We start from the raw sequence: 21,895 nt of genomic DNA, 5'->3' as shown, positions 1-21,895 counted from the left end.
AAGGAGCATAACCATAACTATAGCTATAATCGAGTTAATCCGTAGGCATACTGAGTGAAGAGAAAGTGCAGGCATAGAGGGAAGTACAGGGTAAGTGCTAGGATAAGAGATGCTCTCTGAAGAGCTGGGTCTTCATTTTGCATGTGTTGTTTGAGAACTACATTTTACTTAATCCTGATCATGCTGCACTTTAGAAAGCGCCTTTGTAAGCATTGCCCCGAATGGAAATAATCAACCTGTTTCTGAGTAATGTAGTTAATTATGTCCATTATGCCCAAACGAGCCCATAAACCTGAATGTATATGTAACATATCTGAACGTATAAAAGAGAAAATGTAAAGGTTATGGGCCTTAAAATAAAATGCAAATTCTAAATCTGCTCCCCTCACTTCAGTCCAGAGGAATAACTTGAGCTCATCTTTAATTCATGGGGGGGCTTACAGTGCCAGGGCAATCTTCTTCCTGCACCCTGTTAAAAGTAGGTTCCCTGAAGGTTCAACATTTCCTCAGGCTAACAGCTGGACACAGGCCTCCCATTGAATATGTTCCACAGTTCCCATCTTGTGCTCATAACCCCCCCCCCCCCCCCCCCCCCCCCCCCCCCCCCCCCCGAGAGGCACCCACTCCTCAAGTATTGGGAGAATTCATGTTTATCGTTACTGAAGCTCAGCCTATAGCTTAGAAGGCTAAAAAAAGAAAATCCTTTTACTTAAGTCAGGATCATAAGATTGAACTCCCTGATGAGATGAATTTATTATTTTTGTAAAACACAAAAATTCTGATAATTAATTTTTATTTCATCGACTGAAGCTCCCATCAGTTTTAGGAGGAATTAAATTTTCTCCATATAAACCAGAAAGGAAATGTGGACCTGCCCTTGCTGTGTTTGTCATCAGGCTAAATTCATTTAAGTTTAAGATCAAAGAGCACAGACTTTCTGGGGGTGTTTAGCTTGATGGTGTTGAAGAGGAATGGAATGATCTCCACCTACAGCTATGCTGCTGCAGCTGCTCCTGCTGTGCACTGTGATTCAGAAAGTTTGCTCTGCAGCAACTTCCTGCTGCTTGATACGCCACAGCACAAGAAAGGAAGTGAAACTATTTGTTTGCTGAAATTTGGCACCAGTGTAGCAAATTTACATTGAAGAGGAGCGAAGGAGCAGTGCTAGTCAGATCGTGATTTTTTTTTTTTTCAGAAATTGTTTGGGAAGTTAATATTGTGTAAATCGTCAACAAGAAATTACAGAGATTGAAGTGCATTTGACCACAGAAAAAAAGTTCAGTGGTATCTTTGTTTTCATATGAAACCATTTTCATAAGTAATTTGTTTTTGGACGTTATTTTTTCCTTTAGCTGTCATTTCCGTTATCCTTGTCTCATGAACGACTGAATAAAGCCACTTAAAATGCCTTTTGAGTGCCTACTTTTCGCTTGAAAATCAAATTTCTCAAATGCTCAATTTAAACCACGTTACATGGTGCCACTGATGAAGTTGAATATGATCCTTTGGGCAGGTGAGACACTTAGGTGCTAATTCATTGAGGACATAGTTCTTTATGGTGTTGCAACAGTATTAAACACTGCTCAGAATAAATGAGAACGCACAAGTGGAATTTTCTGCTCCTTAGTTTCACAGTTCTTTATCAAAGTCAATGACTATTAATCAAACAGGTCTTTTGTGTTTGTTTGGTGTCTCTTTTTCCTGCTTGCCACTCAGGAGTTTTGCAAGCTTACACCTTCTTTTTGTCTGCTGTGATGGTGTGAATGAAGTTGAATGCCTGCCTGTCAAAGCTGTTTAGAGGTGTCATCTTTCAGTACCAGTTTGAGAAACTGTCTGGAAAGTCATCGATTTATTTGTTCCTAGGAGACAACTTTTTGATTTTTTTATTGCACAGAAAAAGAATAAAGTCTCTTGGGAGTTAATCTGTCAAGAAAATATAATAAGCATTAAAAGTGAAAAAGGTGTGTAAAAAGCTGATGAGTTTTGTTAGAGGAGTTGAACATAACTACCAACTGGGACACTAGAGTTTGTTTCCCTGTTCATTTAATCCATTACTTAATTTTCTGTAACTTTGAACTTTTCCCTGTCATTTAGGTTTAGGAAACTAAAACCACCGGGCTAGCTTTAGGCATTAGAAGCTACTTGGTTGTCTGTAAAAGATGCATCTTCTTGGTAAAGACAGGAAAGAAATCTTCAACTGAAAGCTGCGTTTTCTGTCACTTATCTGGAAATAGGTTTCAGTGGTTATACTCTTAGCACTAAACTACAGACCTCCAGCTCCCCTTTCACCTCCTCCAGCTCTCTGTTCTGCTCTCCGTCTCTGTTCTGAGCATCTCCCAGATTATCTGACTCCTCTCCCTTTCCCTAATGGTGAGGCCAGCCACCCTTCGGAGAACTCTTATTTTCTCCGCTAGTATTCACAATCCTATTCTTTTGTTCACTACACATAATTGGCACATAATTACAGGTGAGCGTTGAAAAGTAGCACGGTTTCCTCTAGAGCCTCTCAGTTTCGCTCTATCTTCAAACCAGTACAGAGTTTGTATCATTCCAGATGTTACCCCAGTCTGCTTGTCAATCTCCTACTCAATTCAACTCCCACTGGTGAAAAAGACTCAGAGATACCTAAACTCCTGCACTTGAGGCAGGAACTCACCCTCTGGAGGGCCGTGGCCTCAGACTTGGCAGAGCTGATTCTCATGTTGGTTGCCTTGCACTCATCTGCAAACAAGCCGGTGCTCCACTCAATGAGACTGACAAGAACAAGTCATCTGGTAAAAGATGCAGTACTCGGGTGGTTAGAGTAGAAACTCTCCATCCCTTTGCACAGAAACAGAACAAATGAAAAAGGACATCCCTGATAGTCTAAACCTAGTCCAGAAAGATAAAAGCTGAAGGATTCACATAGAAAAAAGATAAGATAGAGCTTTATTCATTCCAGGGGAAAATCCAGACTCATCATAGCTCCTGCAAACATTTCATTTTGAACATTTAAGTAATCAATGATGAATTGTTTAAGTACTCTGTAACATTTCAGAACTTTATTTATCCTTCATTTGATCAAAATGAATTAAGTCTGTTTGTTGTCATTGAACCTCAAGTTTTTTAATCAGAAACTTTTGTAAAATTTTTGTCAAACTTTTGTCAAATTTGGAGTCTTCACAGTAAATCTAAATCATGTTTTGTTCACAAAGGCCACATCTAATTTTGAAACCAAGATGATTAATGGGAAAATGAATGCAGATGGATTACCATGGTTACAATTTAACTGCAGCCTTGTGACTGGTGTCTGTGGTTTCTCTCTTGCTTCACCTCAGCACCCTCATCTGGTCTGGCTCAGTGTTTAACCGTCAAATCTTCTGACTGGACTCGTTTTTATTCTCTTTCATGATGCACCAGAAAGCGTTCAGGTGTGTCTGCTCAGGAGAACACAATCAGTCTGTGTTGTGTTCAGAGGAGAAAAGTTATTGCAGCCCCTTTTCCATACGGTATATGCTGTTTTTGCCAATATATGAATGTTTTATTTATTGAAGACTTTCATCAACTCACAATGACACTGTTTTACACATCATTTTCATGAACATTTGTATATTTTTTCCTCTGAACACTTTGATGCAGGACTTCTTTGTACACAAAGTTCTGAAGGTTATGCACAGCACATCTGACTAATGGTCCAGCTCTCTCTACATGCCCATGCTAATCACTTCTCTGATTGATTGTGTTGCTCCGTAGCACTAATGGCATCATTAGCTGGAACTGTTGTGGCAGTCTCGGCTCTGAGCTCTTTATTCCCTTGCTGAGACTTTTTTTAAAAATCCTATCCTATATTATCTGGAACATTGCTTGAGACAGGTTCATCTTAAATTTGATGGACTTTAAATCTCAGCACAGAAAAAGAAAAACATAAATCATGGAAATGCAGAGACTTTTCATTAGCCCCACTCTTACTGCGCCAAATACTGTGGGTCAAGCTGAAGCTGCGGTTACCATGGACACGTCGGAACAAACCTTGTAATAAAAGAAAAGATAAAGCAACGATGGGGAGCTAGATGTGTATGTGATTAGAGAAAGAGTGATACAGAAGCAGCTGCATCTTAATTATTAGAAGACTTCAAGCTTTTTCCAGCTCTATAGATGTGAACATTACACAAAATGGCCTCTAAGATGAAAACGGAGCGATGTCTCACATAAACAGTTAGCTGTCTCTGCTAACAGGATCAACGTGCTGAAGCTTACCTTAACTTGTACACAAGCATGTAGCGAGTGACAGTGTGACACACTCTCATCCAGCTCTCATCCTGGTTAGTCGCACAGAGAAGGAAAAAGTAAGAAAATGTTAGATTTTTTCACATATTTACAGATTGGATATAAATGGAAATACTCTTTACACCTGGAAAAAGAATTTGAATGTATATTCAAATGTATGCAAGTGGAACATGATCTTCTGATGTTTCTTACTTCAAAAGCTGAAATTACAATATTTTGCACCTGTAACTGAGCGTCAGATAATCCGGGTCCTTGAGCCCAAGCAACTGTTTACGATTTGAAGATATGATGATGTTCTTTCCAGAAACTTCAGTCACTCTCACTCTGCATGTGTTCTAATATGACCTCCTTTTTTCTGTGTTGTGGCAAGAGGTCCAGCTGTGCAGGCACATTCCAGCACGTGCACAGCACCATGGAGTGGACCAACTTCTTCCAACTAGCCTCATTCCATCATTCGTGTTGAGACCATGATAATACACAAATAAGATTGCAGAAGAAGGATGATACTTGCATGTTTAAGAAATAGCTTCGGAAGCAACATGCTTGTATCCTCTATAAGTTTGTAGTATTTAGGTGATTCATCTAGTTTTTTAAATTATCTTTGTAATGTTTTTAAGCATAAGTATAGATAAAGGATGTCAAAACCAACTATCGTGTAGAAGAAATACCCGTATTCTGTTTGATATTAAAGATGCTGAGGTGTTGCTATCAAGCATGTTCCTGGTATAAGATGCAGGTTGTGTGTCTTTGGGTTTTAGGTCTGCTGACAGAGAGGTTTACAAAGTGAGTCGATCGCCAGCGTGTTTCGGAGTGCAGCTGGGACGCTGCCAAACTGTCGGACAGTGTTTAGATAGTGTCAGCCGAGGAAGGTTATTAATGTAACCAGATCTGATGTTATGATCATATGCATGAGAATTCAGCTGGATGAACAACACAGCAGTTTTTATGACGGAACAACCTGATTTGAAAAGGATTACCTGTAGCTACAGTTAGTTTTAGCAGTGTTAGTTTTTCTTAGCTGATTTCCAGGAGTTAGATATACGTCTTTTAATGTTTTAAACAAGAGTACTTTGCATGTAAATTATTTTTAAAACCATTTAGTCTGTTGTTAATTCATTTTGTGAATAACACAGCTTTTAAAAGCTTTTTGGAGCAAGTTGAGCATCTCCCAGTTCTTGTTTGGGTTTTTTTCACCCTGTTTTATTGTGAAAGGATTTTACAGGAGGCAGGAGGTTTTTTGAGGATCTTTGGCTGTCGTAACTGAACGGTTCTTTTGAGATTTATCCATTGATTTTTTTTTTAATGATGTTTTGGTTGGATGACTGAGGACAAGATCCAACTTTACCTACTCCTCCTTAAAGAAATGATTGTGTTTTTTTGGAGTATGTTTTGGATAACTGTCCTTATTTTGAAGCCATTGTCTTTTCATCTAAAATTTTTCCCACTGTTTGATGTGATATTTTTTGCAGAATTTGCCAGTATTTCATTGAATTGACTATTTTCTTCTAGTTGTGCAACAAAGCCCAAACCGTAGTTGGTCCACCCCAGAAAAAGAGGCTTTCTTTTTTTCCTTTGTATCCTTTCTTCCTTTAAATGAACAATGCCTGAGCTGATTGCAGCTAAAAACTCCCTCTTTAAATTCTTTAAATTCAGTATCCGCTGGACTTGCTTTCAAAAGTCACCATGCTGTTAAATGTTTTCAAACTTCTGATGCTAGATTTTTTGATGAGGGCAATTTTCTCCTGCTAACTCTTACATGAGGAAGTGTTTGTGCCACACAGTAAACCAGTTCACCAGCACATCAGAGTCTGCTTGATACTGAATATATTTTACAGCCAAACAGAGGCTTCCATTTGCTTTGCTGGTTATCCTAAATCAGTTTGTGATTACAGAACAATACAAGCTTAGAAAACAACCTCAATTAACCCCTCTTTAAGATTCTATCATTCAAAATCTTAGAGGTTTTTTTTGTTTGTTTTATGGCCAATTGGAGATGAAATCAGTTTCTTGTTGTAGCACCTCCACCATTCTGTCGTGATTAAAAGGCTTTCTGTGGTGGTGTGTAAGTGTAAGTCATGCATGGAGATCGATCCTAAGAAGGGACTTCCCTATTGTCTGTTAATGATCAAATCTGATTTCCAATTAATGAAAAGGACAACAGCACAAATATAGAGCTTAACAATATTTGTCGGTGTATCAAAAAGCATAGAGAAGAAAAAGTATAAGATCACAGAATATTTCTTGACCTGAGCCATGCAACATAACTCCACTTACAGAGGAACTCTACCTACTGACGCACCTGACCTGGGAGTCACCCAGCAGGTGATGCCTGATTCAGACCATCTGCTCCTGTCAATGCAGATAAAGGGTGGTTCTACTCCAAGAATAACTCAGCCTCTTACCTTTTAAGTTTGAGCCCCTTACTGCTCATTTCACCATTGGTCATGGATTGGTCTTTTTTTAATTGAATTAAGCCATTTTACTGTTTATGTGAAAACAGATTGACGTATATATTGTTTCTCTAATGCAGTATCAGCAGCTTTATGTGGCCAACAGGCATCCTCGCGCCAGCAGGTCTTCACTTCCACTTATTTAATTGAAAATAACGGGTCTGAGGTTCATTACTTTGATCAGTTGAGGAAAAACATTATGTAGAACACAAATTCAGACCTGAAATTAGACTTGGTAATCTTAACCCCATCCCATTATGGGAAATATGCCTAACAACCACATGGAGTAACTGCTTAGGGTAGAGCTGTCACCTGCTTGATGATGCAACAGCAAATTATGGTTGTATATTGAAGCAACAATTTATTTTTGGCTATAAGTTTTACAGAGCTGGATTGTCTGGAGCTCCGTCAAAGATAAAAAAGACAATGAGTAGATTACCAGGTGGCATTTTATGTGAGTTGCCTCCAACTGTGGATATGAATAGTAAAATGCATTGCATTAATTGAATTAGAAGAATCTTAGCTTTCTAACAGCATATCTCATTTTCACCGTAGAGCATGAGGTGAAATAGTGTAGAAAATGGCTGATGGTATTTTAAGGAGTTTTTTAATACTTTCCGTGCCTTACAGTTGAAACTATGTCTCTATCATATCCCCACAGAGATCATTAAAGCCTCATGTTAAATAATCAAATATTGGCCCTCACTCCATAAGTGAGCTGTGCCAAGGTTACAACAGTACAGGCTGGAGATGTCTCCATTCACTCACTGCTATCGAAATATGTCATGAAATAAAGTTATGCCTCCAACTGCATACGACAGTTCTCTGTGGTTTCTCCTTAACATGGTGAAGGATTCAAGCGTCTGAGCCTGACAGCTAAATTACAGCTCATCTGAGTGTCACTATCACAGGAAGATGCTCAGTTTTACCTGCAGAGGTTTTTTTTTTGTAATTTCTTTGGAGGCATGCCACCTCCTGTCTTGACAGAAACGACAGCTGTGCTGAGCTCCATGTGCTTCTTCCTGCTCTCTGTGTGAATTTGAGTTTTCACAACTTCACAGTCAAAAAGAATTTGAAGTTGAGAACACTATTGTAATATTTGATCTGCAATAGCACGTTTAAATCTATCATGTTCCTGTCGTGGAAGATTTAATGGATTGTTCGCATTTGCCACCAAAGTAAGAGGCGTGACTATCGAGATGTGAAGCCACTAAGCAGCATAATAATTACTCTAAAATGAAACAACTTGTCTAATTTTGTTTTATCTCAAAAGATATCGCATGCAAGATATTCATCTCAGGCATAAGAAAAAAGTCCAGTATTCTCATAGTTGTTTGGATAGGAAGCTCCTCTTTATTGCTTTTTCATTTTCTAAATATGAAGTAATTAATCTTAATGTTAGTAACATTATGCTACAGTTTTCAAAGACAGTATTGTGCCACAGTTTTCAAAGATAGTATTTCTTCGATATATGCGAGGATAGTTTTGGTGCCGGAGTAAGCAAAGTGTTTGCTAAAGGAATCAGAATCAAAACTGACATGATGTGATTTAGTCCCTTAATAAAGCGCCATCTTCCCTGAAGACTGCAGTTGGACAATCTTGTAAATCCATCTTTTTCAGTATCATTCTATTTAGCTTTTTTTTCAGATTTAGGCACAAGATTTTTGGTTCTTGTTACAAAAGAGAAGATAAACAAACTTAAAAAACATCCTTAAAAAACACAACAGCTGCGTGCTGAAAAAGGACACCCAGGATTGAATGAGACTGAAAGAGAGCTGCAGTGAGGGCCGAAAGCTTTTCAATCCTCTGCAACTGGTTCCACTAAATACAATGAAAATCTCACGGTGCTTTGAATGTACTGGTTTGAGTCTTTGATATGTAGGTGTAGATCAGTGGCTCAATGACGCAACACACAGAGAAGTACCCCAGAAAAAGTAAGCGAGAAGACAACAGACAACGTGTAAATACAAGCGCAAATGCTCATCTGCAAGAGGGCTTCCAATAGATAAGTGTATGGTAGAGATTCAATAGAGATACTGCTTCTGCATGACACTTTCTGGACAACCAGAGCAGCTGCAACCATAAACGGCAGACACTCTGCTCTACAGGAGAAAAATGCAGCAGGACAGTTTTGCTTGTGTCAGCTACATCACAGAGATGTTTAATGTTAATGCAAAGCCAGCTGTTGGTTTAAGGTTACATTTTGTGCAGAAAATTAAACAAAGCTGATGAGCAATGCAGTATTTTCTGCTTGTGTCTGGGTGTATAAAGGCAACCAAAGGCAATTTGTTAATGGTGGAAGTGTTCTGGTCAGAAAAGCTCCCTTGGCATAATGATTTATTATTTGCAGCCATGATTGGAAGGTGATAGACATGCTGTCATATTACAAATGACGCCATGTCAGGAACCTTTACAACTGCTATTACATATAACAACAAAAGCAGCTACGTAGAAGACCTAAGTTGAAGCTACTCTCGACTGTAACCGTGTTTCCCCAGAAGACAAATGTTGCTGCATTCAGTTTGCAAAACTCATAAAGAAAAAAAAAAAAGAAGAAGAAATCGTTGATTGCCTCCCTGCCATCACTGTCATTTTAAATCAGGTTGGAGTTTGATTAATGGCATGCAGAGGCAAGATTCACTGTTTTCTTTCACCTCCCTCATTTTTCATCTGCTTGCCATTGACACAGGCTCACCTGAGCATTCACCGACAAGGCCAGCATGACGCTCCCTTCCTTATTAATCATCTACAACTGCTGCCTTCCTTTCGCTGGGCAGGAGCTTCATAGCAGAACCGTCGTTCAGCGAAGCATTTTCAACCCGATGTTCTCTGAAACATTCTACCCAATAACATGAATCGGTGAATGTTTCTATTTGTCTAAGAAGCAGTTTACAGTTAAATGTATTTTAATCTTACAGTATGAGCACAGTGTTACGGATTAAAACATGAAGGAATATAAATACATGCCATGGATCTGCAGCTATAGGCCACTGTGTAATTGTATCTGACGCTTGCCTTAGCTGTATCCCTAATTAATCTATGATTTTCTGCACGCTTTAGAATTGCAAATTGAATATGTTGAGCCTTTGAGGTGTTCTTTACACTGGCTGCACGGTTGGATCGAGAAACTCTTTATGGCTCTGAGATAATTATTCAGCCTGTGGATCCATGCTCTGGAAGGCTGCCTCTGAATCTAGCTTTAGGCTGGATCAGTGTGTATATGTGTGTGGATGTATTTGTATATTTGGATTCCACAGTAGCACAGTAATTGTTGGAAGAATTAAGAGTGTGTTTATGCTTTTGACATCCCCATTCTGCATTTCTGTTTTGTACTTTGGCCAATTATGCATTATACATGGATATGTTACTCCTTTCACAGTTCTCATTCTGTTGTTTGGAGATGACTTGGAGATGTCTCATTGTGGAAGTGCCTCAATGTATTTGCAAGTAAACACGCTGTTTTTGATTTCTATGTTAATTCCTTTTGAAATAAGTTGACAGATCTGTAAAAGGTTAGTTTTAACTTGTGGATAATATCTTAGCTTTTCATGATATACTTAACGTTGAGTTATCGGGGAGTGGTGTAAAACACAGAGTGTGAGTTCATATTTTCAGAATAATGTAATGCCTGCACATGTCGCTGATCTAGCTGAAAATTCGACTGTCGGCTTGCTCTGTTTAAGATAATTTGGTGAGCTTCAGAGACTTATCACTTACAAATGCAGAAATAGGCTGGTGATGGTATTTTAATTCAGAGCTGCCGCACACTACAAGCTCTGCTTTCTGTCTCTTTTTGAAGACACAGCGGAGCTTCGGGGAGTTTAATTAAGAAATCTAAAAGAAAAAATCCTGATCGTACAAGGATAAAATGGTCTCCGCTGTAATGGGCAGAAGAACACTGAATGCAAATGAGTGAAACCTTGAATTTTTACAAAACCATGCATATAGTTCTGAGTGAACAAGAGCCCTTATGCTGCAGTTTGATGAGTTGGCTCAGACGCTTAGTGTTTACTTGCACTGATGAAGCTTATTTAACTTCACTGTGTTGGCCAGAAAATGCTTTTTGGCTAATGTGTTCGTTTTCAAATCCCTCCACCATAAAGATGTGAAAAATGCCACGAAAGGTAGTTTTCCACGAGGAACACGGGAAAAGGATATCATTCTGTTGTGTTGGTGGTGGTCATGGTTGCTCTTAGCCCATTTTTCTGTTTGAAATCTTTGTTATTCTACATTTTATTTGACTTCAAAGCACTCTGAATAGCATCCTTTCATTGTTCTCTTGGAAAATAATAAAATCTTGCCTCGAACAGCAGCTGTTTGTCATATCATTTGATTACATGGACTCATGCTTGATATGTTCTGATAAACTGTGCTTATCAAAATATTAAAGGATGTCAAAAGGAAAGCTGAACAAATCTGGATGTTTCTTCTTTGTAATGTCCCATAAATGTCAAATGATAAACAATTGTATTGCCTCAAAGAAATTACTCTAGTTAGACATAATTAGCCAGGTGACAATTTCCTAAATTCTCCAGTTTTTGAACCCTGGAAGTTATTTTGTTAGCCAGTGTTTTGATATGGCAACAGGCTTTTGCGATGCCATTTATGAATATAATCTCCCTTTTGCACACCTTCTGTGCTCATGCAGCCCCATATCATTACACTTTTACTTCAAAGCATCACTTTTCAGACTGTTTTCACAAGGGTAGACCTGGCAAGGTTTGCAGCAAACATGCTTCAGCATGTCTGAGCTCAACAAATTAATCTTGGTCGCGTCTGACCAAAGAATATGCTTCCTTTTTTCATCCGGCTTCTAACTTTAATCTTACAGTATCATACGTAATAGATTTTTCTGTTGTTAGAGGTGACATTTAACTCATATTGGGCCTGGTGCTAAAGCCATTTCAGAACTGATGCGTCTTTAGAACCCTGTAAGAACCGGTTGATTGATACACTAACCCACAACTGAAAAGCCACCACCAAGCTTTCATCATTAAATCACTTTAATGTCTCTTTTCAGACATTTTTAAACCTCTGAATTTCTGTGGAGCAGCACAGTGCAAGGAGACAGTTTATCAACACAGGGGCTTCCTTTTCTAATTTTATCTACAAAGACCACAGTTTTAAGCAACATTCAGTGAGCGCTCTTTACAGTGCTGACTGGCAGTCCCAAACCCTGATTGGTATTTATGAACAGGGCTGCAAATAGAATTCGTACATGCTGTTTAAAGCTGAATCTGTCAACGGCAACTGGTTTGTCATTGTTGCTGCAAAAGTTGTATAGAAGTTCAGTTGGAAATGGCAACTTGAAATGTATTAAAACATTGAATAGCAGGTAAAAGAGAGGGACGCTGAGCTCATGAGCACGCTGCTGCTTCAACTTCACACACATCTTGAAGGTCAACTTTTTTTTACTTCATGCTGTACTGGCTCTGGATTTTTAAACGCAGCAGTCACAACATGTTTGTACGCCTGATTGTTCTCCAAAACCGCCCCCCCCCCCAGCTCCTGACGTAAGCTGGTCTTTGTTTCTGAATCAGCAAATATTTGCAGTTTATGGAGCAGCAGTTTTTTGGGGGCTGGAGCCAGAGCTCTGGTGGTCAAAAACAGAAAGAACTGGGTCCAAGCTAGTTACTGTCTCCAAACCAGCACTACCGCTTTAAAGGAAAAGACTGAAGGATTCACTGGTTTCTAGAGCTAGATTATCCAAGCAGCGTGCTGTTAATAGCGTTATTTTAGGTGAAAGGCCACTGCAGCTCTAATTAGTGCCTCTGTAGGCTCCTCTGTACCCCCTGTTTGATACTGCAATAATGCAAAACTGGTTTTTAGTTCTGGTATTATTTTCCATCTTTGTGAACTCTCTCAGTCATATTTTTCAGTTCCTGTGTTGATCCTTTTCTATGTAGAGCTTCAGGTCCAAAGCATTGTGGGTTTTGATAATTATCTTGATTTAGTCAGTGAAAACTGTCAGCAATAACCACTTAAACTATGAAAACTGTAACACTGGAAACTGAGTACCATAGAAAAATCAGTAATTTCTTTGAACAAATAAGAGCTAACAGTGCAATCCACAAGAAACCCAAAGACTGCATGTTACACATTTGCAATGCTTTCATTTATAACCATTTATAAGCCATTTTTTTATTTGATTTAAATCAAATATGTCCACATGATAAAAAAGTGCAAGATAAAATTTTAACTCTACTTCAAAGGACCCCAGATTGTGTCTAGCTTTTGTGCACTGCATGCACACAGCAGTCTCTCATTGCTCTGTGGCTGCTCAGCAGCAGCAGCAGCAGACAAACAGAGGGGGGCGAAGGACGGCGCGAGTTAGCACAGACAGAGACAGGCGCTCTCATCAGTGACTGGCTCACCGGCTGCGTGGACAGAGCTGTGGCGCAGGGGGAGGAGAAGAGGCGCAACTGGGGGACAAGCTGCCTGAAAACTGGAGGAAAACGCACAAGAGAGGACGGCAGGATAAATAGAGCGATCACAGAGGAGACAGAAGTCATTCAGAGCAGGGGGAGGAGAAAGGTGGATGAAGAAGACAAGGACACAGAAGGAAGAATGCACATGGAGAAGCTTTTCCTAACGGGGAGAGAAACCAGAGAGTGAATGCACAAAGTGGAAAAGAAGAGGAGGAGGAGAGGGAACCCAACAGGAGGCTGAGATTACAGCGCTCGACTAACATAAGAAAGAAGAAGAGGAGGAGGAGGAGCGTGAGGGCAAGTTGATGGATTTGATTGGGAGAGAGTATTTTTAGAAGAAGCGGAGACATGAGAGGAATACTGAGATGAGAGATGCTGTCTCTGAGTCGAGGAGAAAAACTAGAGAGGAGGAAGAAGAAGAGAGAATAACAGAAGAAGGATAAAAGATGGGAAGAGATGTTGAGATCAGACTGTGACAGAACAGATTAGCTCTGGTCTGGCTTCCTGCAGGAAAGTACTGTGCGTGAATGTGCATGAGCTCCTCCTTTTCCATGTGAAAGTGTGGTGCTGTATGTTTCCAACAGGAGCTCTCGGGCTGAGAGGCAGATCAGCTACAAGATGAAACTACTCTGTGGTCGCCCGAAAGAGCTAATAACACCAAAACAAGCTGAGCGCACTGAGAGATGAGGAGCACATGAGTGACATCACAAAGAAGTCAAGCTGTCAAAAGTGAGACCGCAAAGTGGGACGGAAAACAAATGAGCACGGGAGACTCTTGTGAATTGAATTAAAGCTCGTAGTTGATGGTGACAAGAAACTGATTGCAATCTCTGGCTGACTGACATGGACACTACTCAAAAGATGAGAAACCATAGCGCTGGAACAAGGCAAGCTCTCCTCAGACACACTCCACCCCACAATCCAATCCCCCCCTCTGTCATCTCATTATTTTAATTACCTTCACCTCTTTCATTTGTTTTCTGTCCCCTCTGCTAAGCCTTTGGTATTTTGTATTCTATCCTCCTCTCTCCTCCCATCCCTCTTCCTCTTTGCCTCTCTCTCTGTCTCCTCCTCTCTCGTTCACTGTCACACGAACTGCTGTGGATGCGGGACTCATTCATGTAGAAGACACCTTGCTCAGAGCACATTTGCCTATCTGATGTTTGCTGTTCTTCCCTGCTGAGTTGGATGATTGGAGCATTACCAGACAGAAAGACCCGGAGAGAAGACCAACAAGTAGTTCTGCTGAGTTCATCACAGCTACAGCAGCACCAGGACAGGACAACTTCAAAAGACACAACATTACCGTGAGGCTACTTTTACCTTTGCAGACAGTATTGATTTGGCTAGCATTGCATGGGTTAATTGTGTTCAATAGGTCAAACACATTTCTATGTGTGGATTGCTGTAGTGGAAATATCCTGGAGCTACATGTGGGCCCCAGCCCCTGAGGCCTGGCTGGGAAATGAAGCCTCTCCTGCAGCTGTAGGAGTGCTGTGGGCAGCTATGGCCCTGGAGGGGCGCTGTCTCCGGAGGGGATCCCCAGCTATGATCAGAAAGGGTAGTCAGCGACATCGCTCAAAGCCAACTGTGGCTCACGTCACGTCCACTCTGCTGTCAAGGACACGCCTACATGGCCTTCGGCATGTTTGTGTTCCCGGTGGCTCTGTGGGCCGCAGAGCTTTCTGGCTGCTGGCCCTCTGCACCTCCTTAGGGTTGCTTCTATCCTGGTCCTCCAACCGTCTACTCCACTGGCTCTCCTTCCCCACGTACACACGGGTTCACACTGAATGGGCCAAAGAACTGGCCTTCCCTGCAGTCACTATCTGCAACAACAACCCTATTCGCCTCTACAAACTTACCAAGAGCGACCTTTATTTTGCTGGCCACTGGCTTGGTCTGCTGTTGGCCAACCGGACAGTGAGGCCCATGGTTCTGGACTTGCTACAGGAGGACCGTCGGCCATGGTTCAGAAAACTGTCGGACTTCAGGCTCTTTCTGCCACCCAGAAACTTTGAGGGAACCAACCTGGAGTTTATGGACAGACTGAGCCACCAACTGGATGACATGCTGCTCTCATGCAAATACAGAGGAGAGCCCTGTGGAGCTCACAACTTCTCCTCCGTAAGTCCAACTTCTTCTGTTTAGGTTTATCAGAACTCTGTCAACTCACAGAAAAGCAGCTCTCTATGTCCCCTTGTACTTTCCTTCAGGTGCTTTTTACACTCTTGTCTTTCTAGATCATTATTTGCAAAGCAGAAACAGGATCTGAGAAGTACAAAATTAAAGCTGCACTCATGTATTAACATTGGGGAAATGGGTTAATTATGGGCTTTAGGCCAAGCAATCTCTCAAAGTGAAAAATATTATTTTTATTTTGTGCAGACCCCAAGAGGGGTTTACTGACTCAGTATCTGATCGCTCTCATATTCTAAGTTTCCGTCGCGGTTGTGAGTGAGTTTGAGGATGCCTGTGGCCTCTCTTCCTTACTTGGCATTTTTACATCACAGCATCTGTTTTGTCTGCAGTATAGAAACTCCAACTTTGGGCAGTTGAAGGCTGACAACAGGAGAATTAGGAGGTGCAGTAATCTGCTCGACCACACTGAATAAACAGTGTGTCTAAATCATGTCCCAGCATCACCAAAAACAATAAGAGTGGAAAGTCAATTATCAGCTTCGTTGTGGCCGACACAAACCTTTGTCTTTAGGTATTATACAAGCTGACAAAGGCATACAGGGACAGGAGGGGGCGGGTGGTGGAGCAGTGCAGTTGCTCCTGGAGTTTTATTCCCACCTGGGACAATTATTCTCCTATCATACAATCTATTATTTTGTGAGTTTTTGTTACAGTTAGGTGTAGGTAAACTAAAATACTTTCTTTGGTTTATCAGACTAAAATCATATGGTGAGACTGAGGAAACTTTGGTTTGAACATGCTTGGCCACAGTTCTCAGTTTTTGCAGTTGTCTGAATAAAGTGTTTGAAAAACTCATCTTTTTACACGTGGAGCAGCGATACCATCACCACTGCCTGGTCACCAATACAATGGCGGAGGAGGTTTTGTGCCAACAAGTCATTTTAAAAAATCATGTTCCTGTGTGAAATCATTCCATGCATCTCTGTGAGACTTGCCTGCGTATAAAGTTAAGGATGCTCATTTCTGTCACTTGTATTTTGTACATTTTGTTCTTTGAATTTTAGAAAAAAACTAAACAACCAACAGTATTCTTTCTCCACACTTTTCACCAATAAACCTTTCTTTGAATGTACTTCGGCTCATCATCCCACAGTAATTAGAAAGTGTTAACCCACATGAAAGGGACAGAGAAAAGCAGTGCATGCATGCATGTAGTTGATGTAATATAGACAGGATGAGAACTGTCTATCTATGAAGCGCATAAATACGAACTGTACACATCATTTATAGGTCTTGAGGAATATTAGAGGGTACTTGGGGAGGGGGAAGATGCTTTTTGTTTCCTGTTGGCACAGAGTCGTCGCTTGTAAAAGGAAGCTGTGTCAGATCAGATAAATTGCCTTAAGTGACATCACTTTGGCTGTCTCTGAAAACAACAGGTGGGTTTTAAAGAGGTTTTTAGAGAGGTTTTAAAGGTTCTGCATTTGCATAACCTGCAACTAAGGTGACACATACATATGTCTCATCAAATGACGATGGCCAAGTAGCATTGTGGTTAATGTTGGTGCCAGGTTTAGACAAGCAGGAGGAGAAAGTTTGACTCTATCTCTTAAAGATTTGAGCCTTTCTTTAAATTGATTAATTTTATTTGCTTTCACCATGATCTTGGTTGATAACCACGTTGGTTTTCTGCTTTAGTTGTCTTTTTGTTAATGTGACTTTGTTCATGTAAAACTGCTGAAGGAACTGGAACTACAACAGCAACAATTGCAAGTATAAAAGTCCCTCAGCACACTATAAGGTCCAGCTACAGTCTGGTTCTGCTCCTGTTTATTTATGGTACCAACTCAGGCCTCGAGCACCTCTTCAGTAGCTATTTACCTGACATGGTTCACGTGTCCGGTGTTACAGTCCATTTTGTAGTGTTCGGGGTTTCTTCCATTTATCAGCCCCTTTCTTAAAAGAGAAAGAACATTAACATTGTATATCATTGTCAAAGAGGCCACAATATACTTCTTATTTTATTTTCTTTCCTCTTTGGGAGAGCCACAGTTGACACTGAAGGGAGAGATTTTTTCTCAGAGAAAACACTGATCTGAAATGCCTGAAAAGCCTTAGTTAGCAGCCTGAGCTTTGTTTATTCAGTTATTCATTTATTCACTTATTTAACATTACACAATCTCACATAGTGTACTAGATATATCTAAAAGAAAGTTTTTTTTAACCTGCTGTCAGCTGGTGATGTAGGTATTGAAAAGGGTTAAGAACAGCGAAAGAAAAACTCTGCACAAACACAATAAAATAAACTCAAGAAACTATATTTTCAGAGCAAATCACAGACCCAAACATCCGTAACCCAAGGTCGGCAACAATACCAATGCCAAACTAAATACCAAGAAATCCTCACAAAAACACAGATACTGCATCACACCGATGTTGCCTATCTCACCTAGTGACTGTAAACCTGGACTTAAATATTAAATACATACTTAAATATAGTTAAATATCTTAACTGCATGTTCTTAACTGCGTGTTGACTGCATATCCACGTTTCCAAGCCTGAATTCCAGTTGTCTCTGTGACAAAAAGGGGGCGTTATCCAAGTCACACATCTGATGACATCCTGATGACATCATGGGCATAAACTGACACTAGCTAAGGGGGACAGGAGCTTAAATGTAGCATTTCAGGTTAAGTTAACATGTAGTGCACCAGCACTGAGTTTTATTTATCTGTTTATTTCACATAAAACCACATAAAGCTCTTCTGGTAGACTCTATGATAAAATTATTAATTGGTAAATGAGATTGATATTGGCTCTTTAAATCAATTTCTATGAAAAATAGACATTTATATCCATTCACAAGTTAATTTTATGCTTCAGAGATGCAAGCTATTTATGCAGAAATTGATCCATTGCATAAGGATGGTAGGGCATGGATAATAGCCAGGCATGAGGATAGTGTCCCACACATGCTGGCTAAAAATTTTCATCTATTCTTTTCATGCTACTGAGCTGCAGTAAAAAGGCAGTTAATTACCATTTTTAAGGAACTAGGCTGTGGTGGATAGCATTTTGTTGCTGTTGTGGGTTAAGTTTAAACTCTTTCATTCAATCCAGTGGACACCCCATCGTTGGAAACAAGCTCACGATTGCCATTTGACAGCAGCGTGATTACATTGCTGATAGCACTAAACATAAAAATGCTCGACTGCAGTAAACACAGTCCATGAGTGCATGATTTGATCAAATTGTATGATTTTCATTTGTTTTTCCAGCTCAGGTGCTGGTCTTTCTGTCCACTTTTTTTGTCTTTTTATCCTTGTAGGAACAAAACGAGGCACATCAGTGTACTGACATGTAAATCTGCAATCAACACTGTGCTCCTAAGCCAGTTTTTTGCTGTGGAAGGAGACATTTTCACACTATAAGCATCACTGCAGTATTAGAAAGGTTCTGTCGTTTGCTTTGTGACCTTAATATTCACAGGTCACTGTGCATGTTGAGACAAAGCATTCAGTTGAGTGAATAACAATGTGGAGATTCATTCCCAATGTGAAACCTGTGATGTTTCATAACTTGTTCATATAGCTTTTTGTGTGGATTTGAGTGCAAAGTGGTAAAAAGTTCACCCAGGCTGAATGATTTTATCTCATTTGATGTCTGAACATTGTGTACAAATAGATCAAGCTGCTGTTGGGAAAATGTCCTGAGAGCAACTCCTGTGCAAATTTAAACATCCAATCTGTCCAATCTCTCTGAAATATAAGCAAAAGGGTGAAACCATGAAGGATCAGGCTACTGCAGCTGTCTCACTGCAATACAAGGAAATGAGTCTTTGTGAATTTGATTCTGAATTTAATACCACCAAAATAGCACCAAATATACAAGTTCAACGAGTTGTAGCTTCAACTTATTTGGTGGTTTCACAGATAGCATCGGGACTGGGCGATAAAACGATGGCGTGGAATTTACGTGGATCTCTGTGAACAGCATGAGGCATATTCAGTCCACCTGTCTTCGACCAGCAGAACGCTCCGGTCCACTAGTTGGCGGTAATGCACCTCTAAGCTGGTTGCTAATTTGCCAAGAAAATCTATAAGGAAAAAAGATAAAACACAATGACGGACTAAGGAAGGAAACGGAGCAGAAACATTGGAGCGAATGAGTATAGCAGAAGAGAGCCACGAAAGTGGGGGTGAGACTGAATTCACGTCATCTTCCCAGAATGAGATTGAGATCGCTCAACATAGAGAATAGTATGGTAATAATATTTTTAGCCCTATTCCCAGCCCTAGATACTGCTGTCAGGGCCATCTTGTTGATTCAGTCCTGCTTTCTTCTCATCTTGTTTTGTTTTAAAGGAGGCTTCATGTTGTTAGCGGGCCTCACTGGTTTTGCTAATCTCATTAGCCTCCTGCAGCAAGTCGGCAAAGAGTCCCGGAGGCTCAGTCATTATCAATGCATTTAGAACACCGTCACTCTGATACCAAAGGGATGCAACAGCCACATTAAATGGGCCATAGGGAACACAGGTGCATAGATGTGGAAGTAAATAAACATGAGAGTACTTGACTCCTTGAAGTACAAAATTGTTTGATGGGATGCATCTTGGAAGGTAAGTGTGAAATCCAGTTTTGATGGGATTTGGTTATTACAGACTTTAGAGTCCAGAGATTGCTTTGAATTGCCAAGCAGAGAGGCGTTTCAGTGAAGAGAAAGAAAACAAGTAGGACTACATGTTGAGAGACAAAGGCAGAAAATACAAATCGGTCCCATTTCTCTGGCCAGTCCCCCTTGCAGCAGCAAGGTTTCATGTGCTGAATCTACGGCATCATAGAGAGCTAGCATCAGGTTGGGCAATCAATAAATCTATTAGATCCATGCTGTAGTTTATGATCTTCTCTTTTTGCTCCCACATCTCCGATAGTGATGTACTCTCAGCCACCCTGCAGCGAGCCTCATCTACAGGGAATGACATAGTGGAAGAAGTGTGCCAAAGGGGAGGCAAACCGTTCTCACCATCCTCAATAAAAGTAAATGATACATCAGCAAGCCAAGCTTCCATGTGTGGAGCAGATGCACATCTCCACCCTACTTTTCAGGGCTCTGTCCAGGACCAAATAACTGCACCCACAATGACAAATTAAACAGTGCTCCAAGTTGGAAAGTAGCATCTAATCAGACTGTAGGCAGGGAGTGTCTGGCTGCTGTAATGTATCAGCTCTATCTCCAGAGAAATCTGCAGAGACGCAGTAATACTGCAAGACAGTGTTTAAGAGTTTGGCCTGAGGTCTTCTCGGATGTCATTTTTACTTGTGACTTGTATAATAAGGTGTGTTAGATTGAGCGTTATTAATGCTGTCTTTTTTTTAGCATATCTGGTGTACTTTACTTCATCAACAATGGTTGAAATGACTATGCGAGTATGAAATGTTTTGCTCAAAGTTATAAATCAAGGTTAAATCACATCTGTGCTATATCTCTATTTTTTGTGCGGCATGGTTTGATTTGCTCTAAAAGTTCTCTGCATGCTGGCTGCTCATCACAAGATCGCAACAGCTAAAAAAAACCCAGCTGATTAACTGACGAGCTAAAAGGCAAATACCAGTTTGAACAGTGATAATGAGTCCCGTTTCAACACCGCCATGATTCTTTTCATACAGGTTCAGTTTTATTAACCTGTGCAGGTGGTTTGTTATTAATAATGTGACATTTAACTGTGCTGAAGAAGGAAAATCAAGGTTACGTGCTGCAGTGGAGATTAAGAAACAAATCCTTTTCTCTATAATCATAAAATGTAATGTTTAGCTGTAATCTTTTAAGCAGTTGTTTTACTTAACTGTCATATATTGTTTCTATTGAATTACACATTTTTGTGTGCTGTAGGATAGAGGCCATTGTGATTGGTTTCAGCTGATTGGTTTTAACGCCTTTGTCAAACATCACATTCTTACAGAACGGTCTCTAACTTAAAACATGGCTGAATAGAAAATGGGCTGATTTGGATCGAATGAAGTCAGCAGAAAGTGGCGATGCAATACGGTTTATTACGCTGTAATAATTAGAGTTTGGATTGTTAATTGGGAACAACTACTTGAGGAGGAACACAAAATCTGTCTGCTTAATCATATAAGTGAGAAAAGGGTTTTAATCACGTGTGTTGTGATTATTCTTTAATGTCACCAGATATTGACAATGGCTCTTCCCCTGTCAAGACAAGCTTGTCAGACAAGATTATTTGCAGAGGTCTCTGCGAAGCCCTCCTCAAAGCCTGATCTTTCAGCACTGAGCACAGAGAGACCACTGATTGAGATTTAAGTACATTCAGGTAATAATGCGAGTGTCTGACCTTTCCATTGATATTCTGCAAAGCGAGACCGTAAGCTATTGAAGTGGACTGAAATGAACAAGATGGAAGCTGCAGCTCCAATCAAAGCCATCTCATTGCTGCTGTGGCCCTGATTCAGTTTTTAACGTCAGAGCAGATGGTGTAAGGGGCTTCATGAGCTTCAACTTACACTTTCCAACATAAACACTTTGTCTGTATATGAATGGCCGCAGCACTAGTCATAACTATGCCACAACCACTGGGTACAACCAGCATGCAT

At 40.3% G+C, this 21,895-nt stretch overlaps 1 protein-coding gene across 3 annotated transcripts in view; it reads left to right on the top strand.

Annotated features, from left to right (window-relative positions):
* asic2 (acid-sensing (proton-gated) ion channel 2) overlaps positions 1–21,895 on the top strand; it is a 337,380-nt gene that overhangs the window by 201,474 nt on the left and 114,011 nt on the right. The window contains exon 1 of one of the 3 annotated variants that reach the window (XM_072369094.1): positions 13,072–15,268. The exons of the other annotated variants lie outside the window; for them this stretch is intronic. Within the exon in view, the coding sequence (XP_072225195.1) occupies positions 14,576–15,268 (693 nt within the window). The 5' untranslated portion in view covers positions 13,072–14,575. Of the gene's footprint in view, positions 1–13,071; positions 15,269–21,895 lie in introns of those variants that run through there. 3 annotated transcript variants of the gene reach the window in all.

This window comes from Leuresthes tenuis, unplaced genomic scaffold, assembly GCF_036924035.1.
Source record: "Leuresthes tenuis unplaced genomic scaffold, fLeuTen1.0.hap1 SCAF_17, whole genome shotgun sequence".
In the NCBI taxonomy this organism is placed as follows: Eukaryota; Metazoa; Chordata; class Actinopteri; order Atheriniformes; family Atherinopsidae; genus Leuresthes; species Leuresthes tenuis.
The sequence above is the reverse complement of the archived record's forward strand: the minus strand, read 5'-3'. Positions and strand labels throughout refer to the sequence as shown.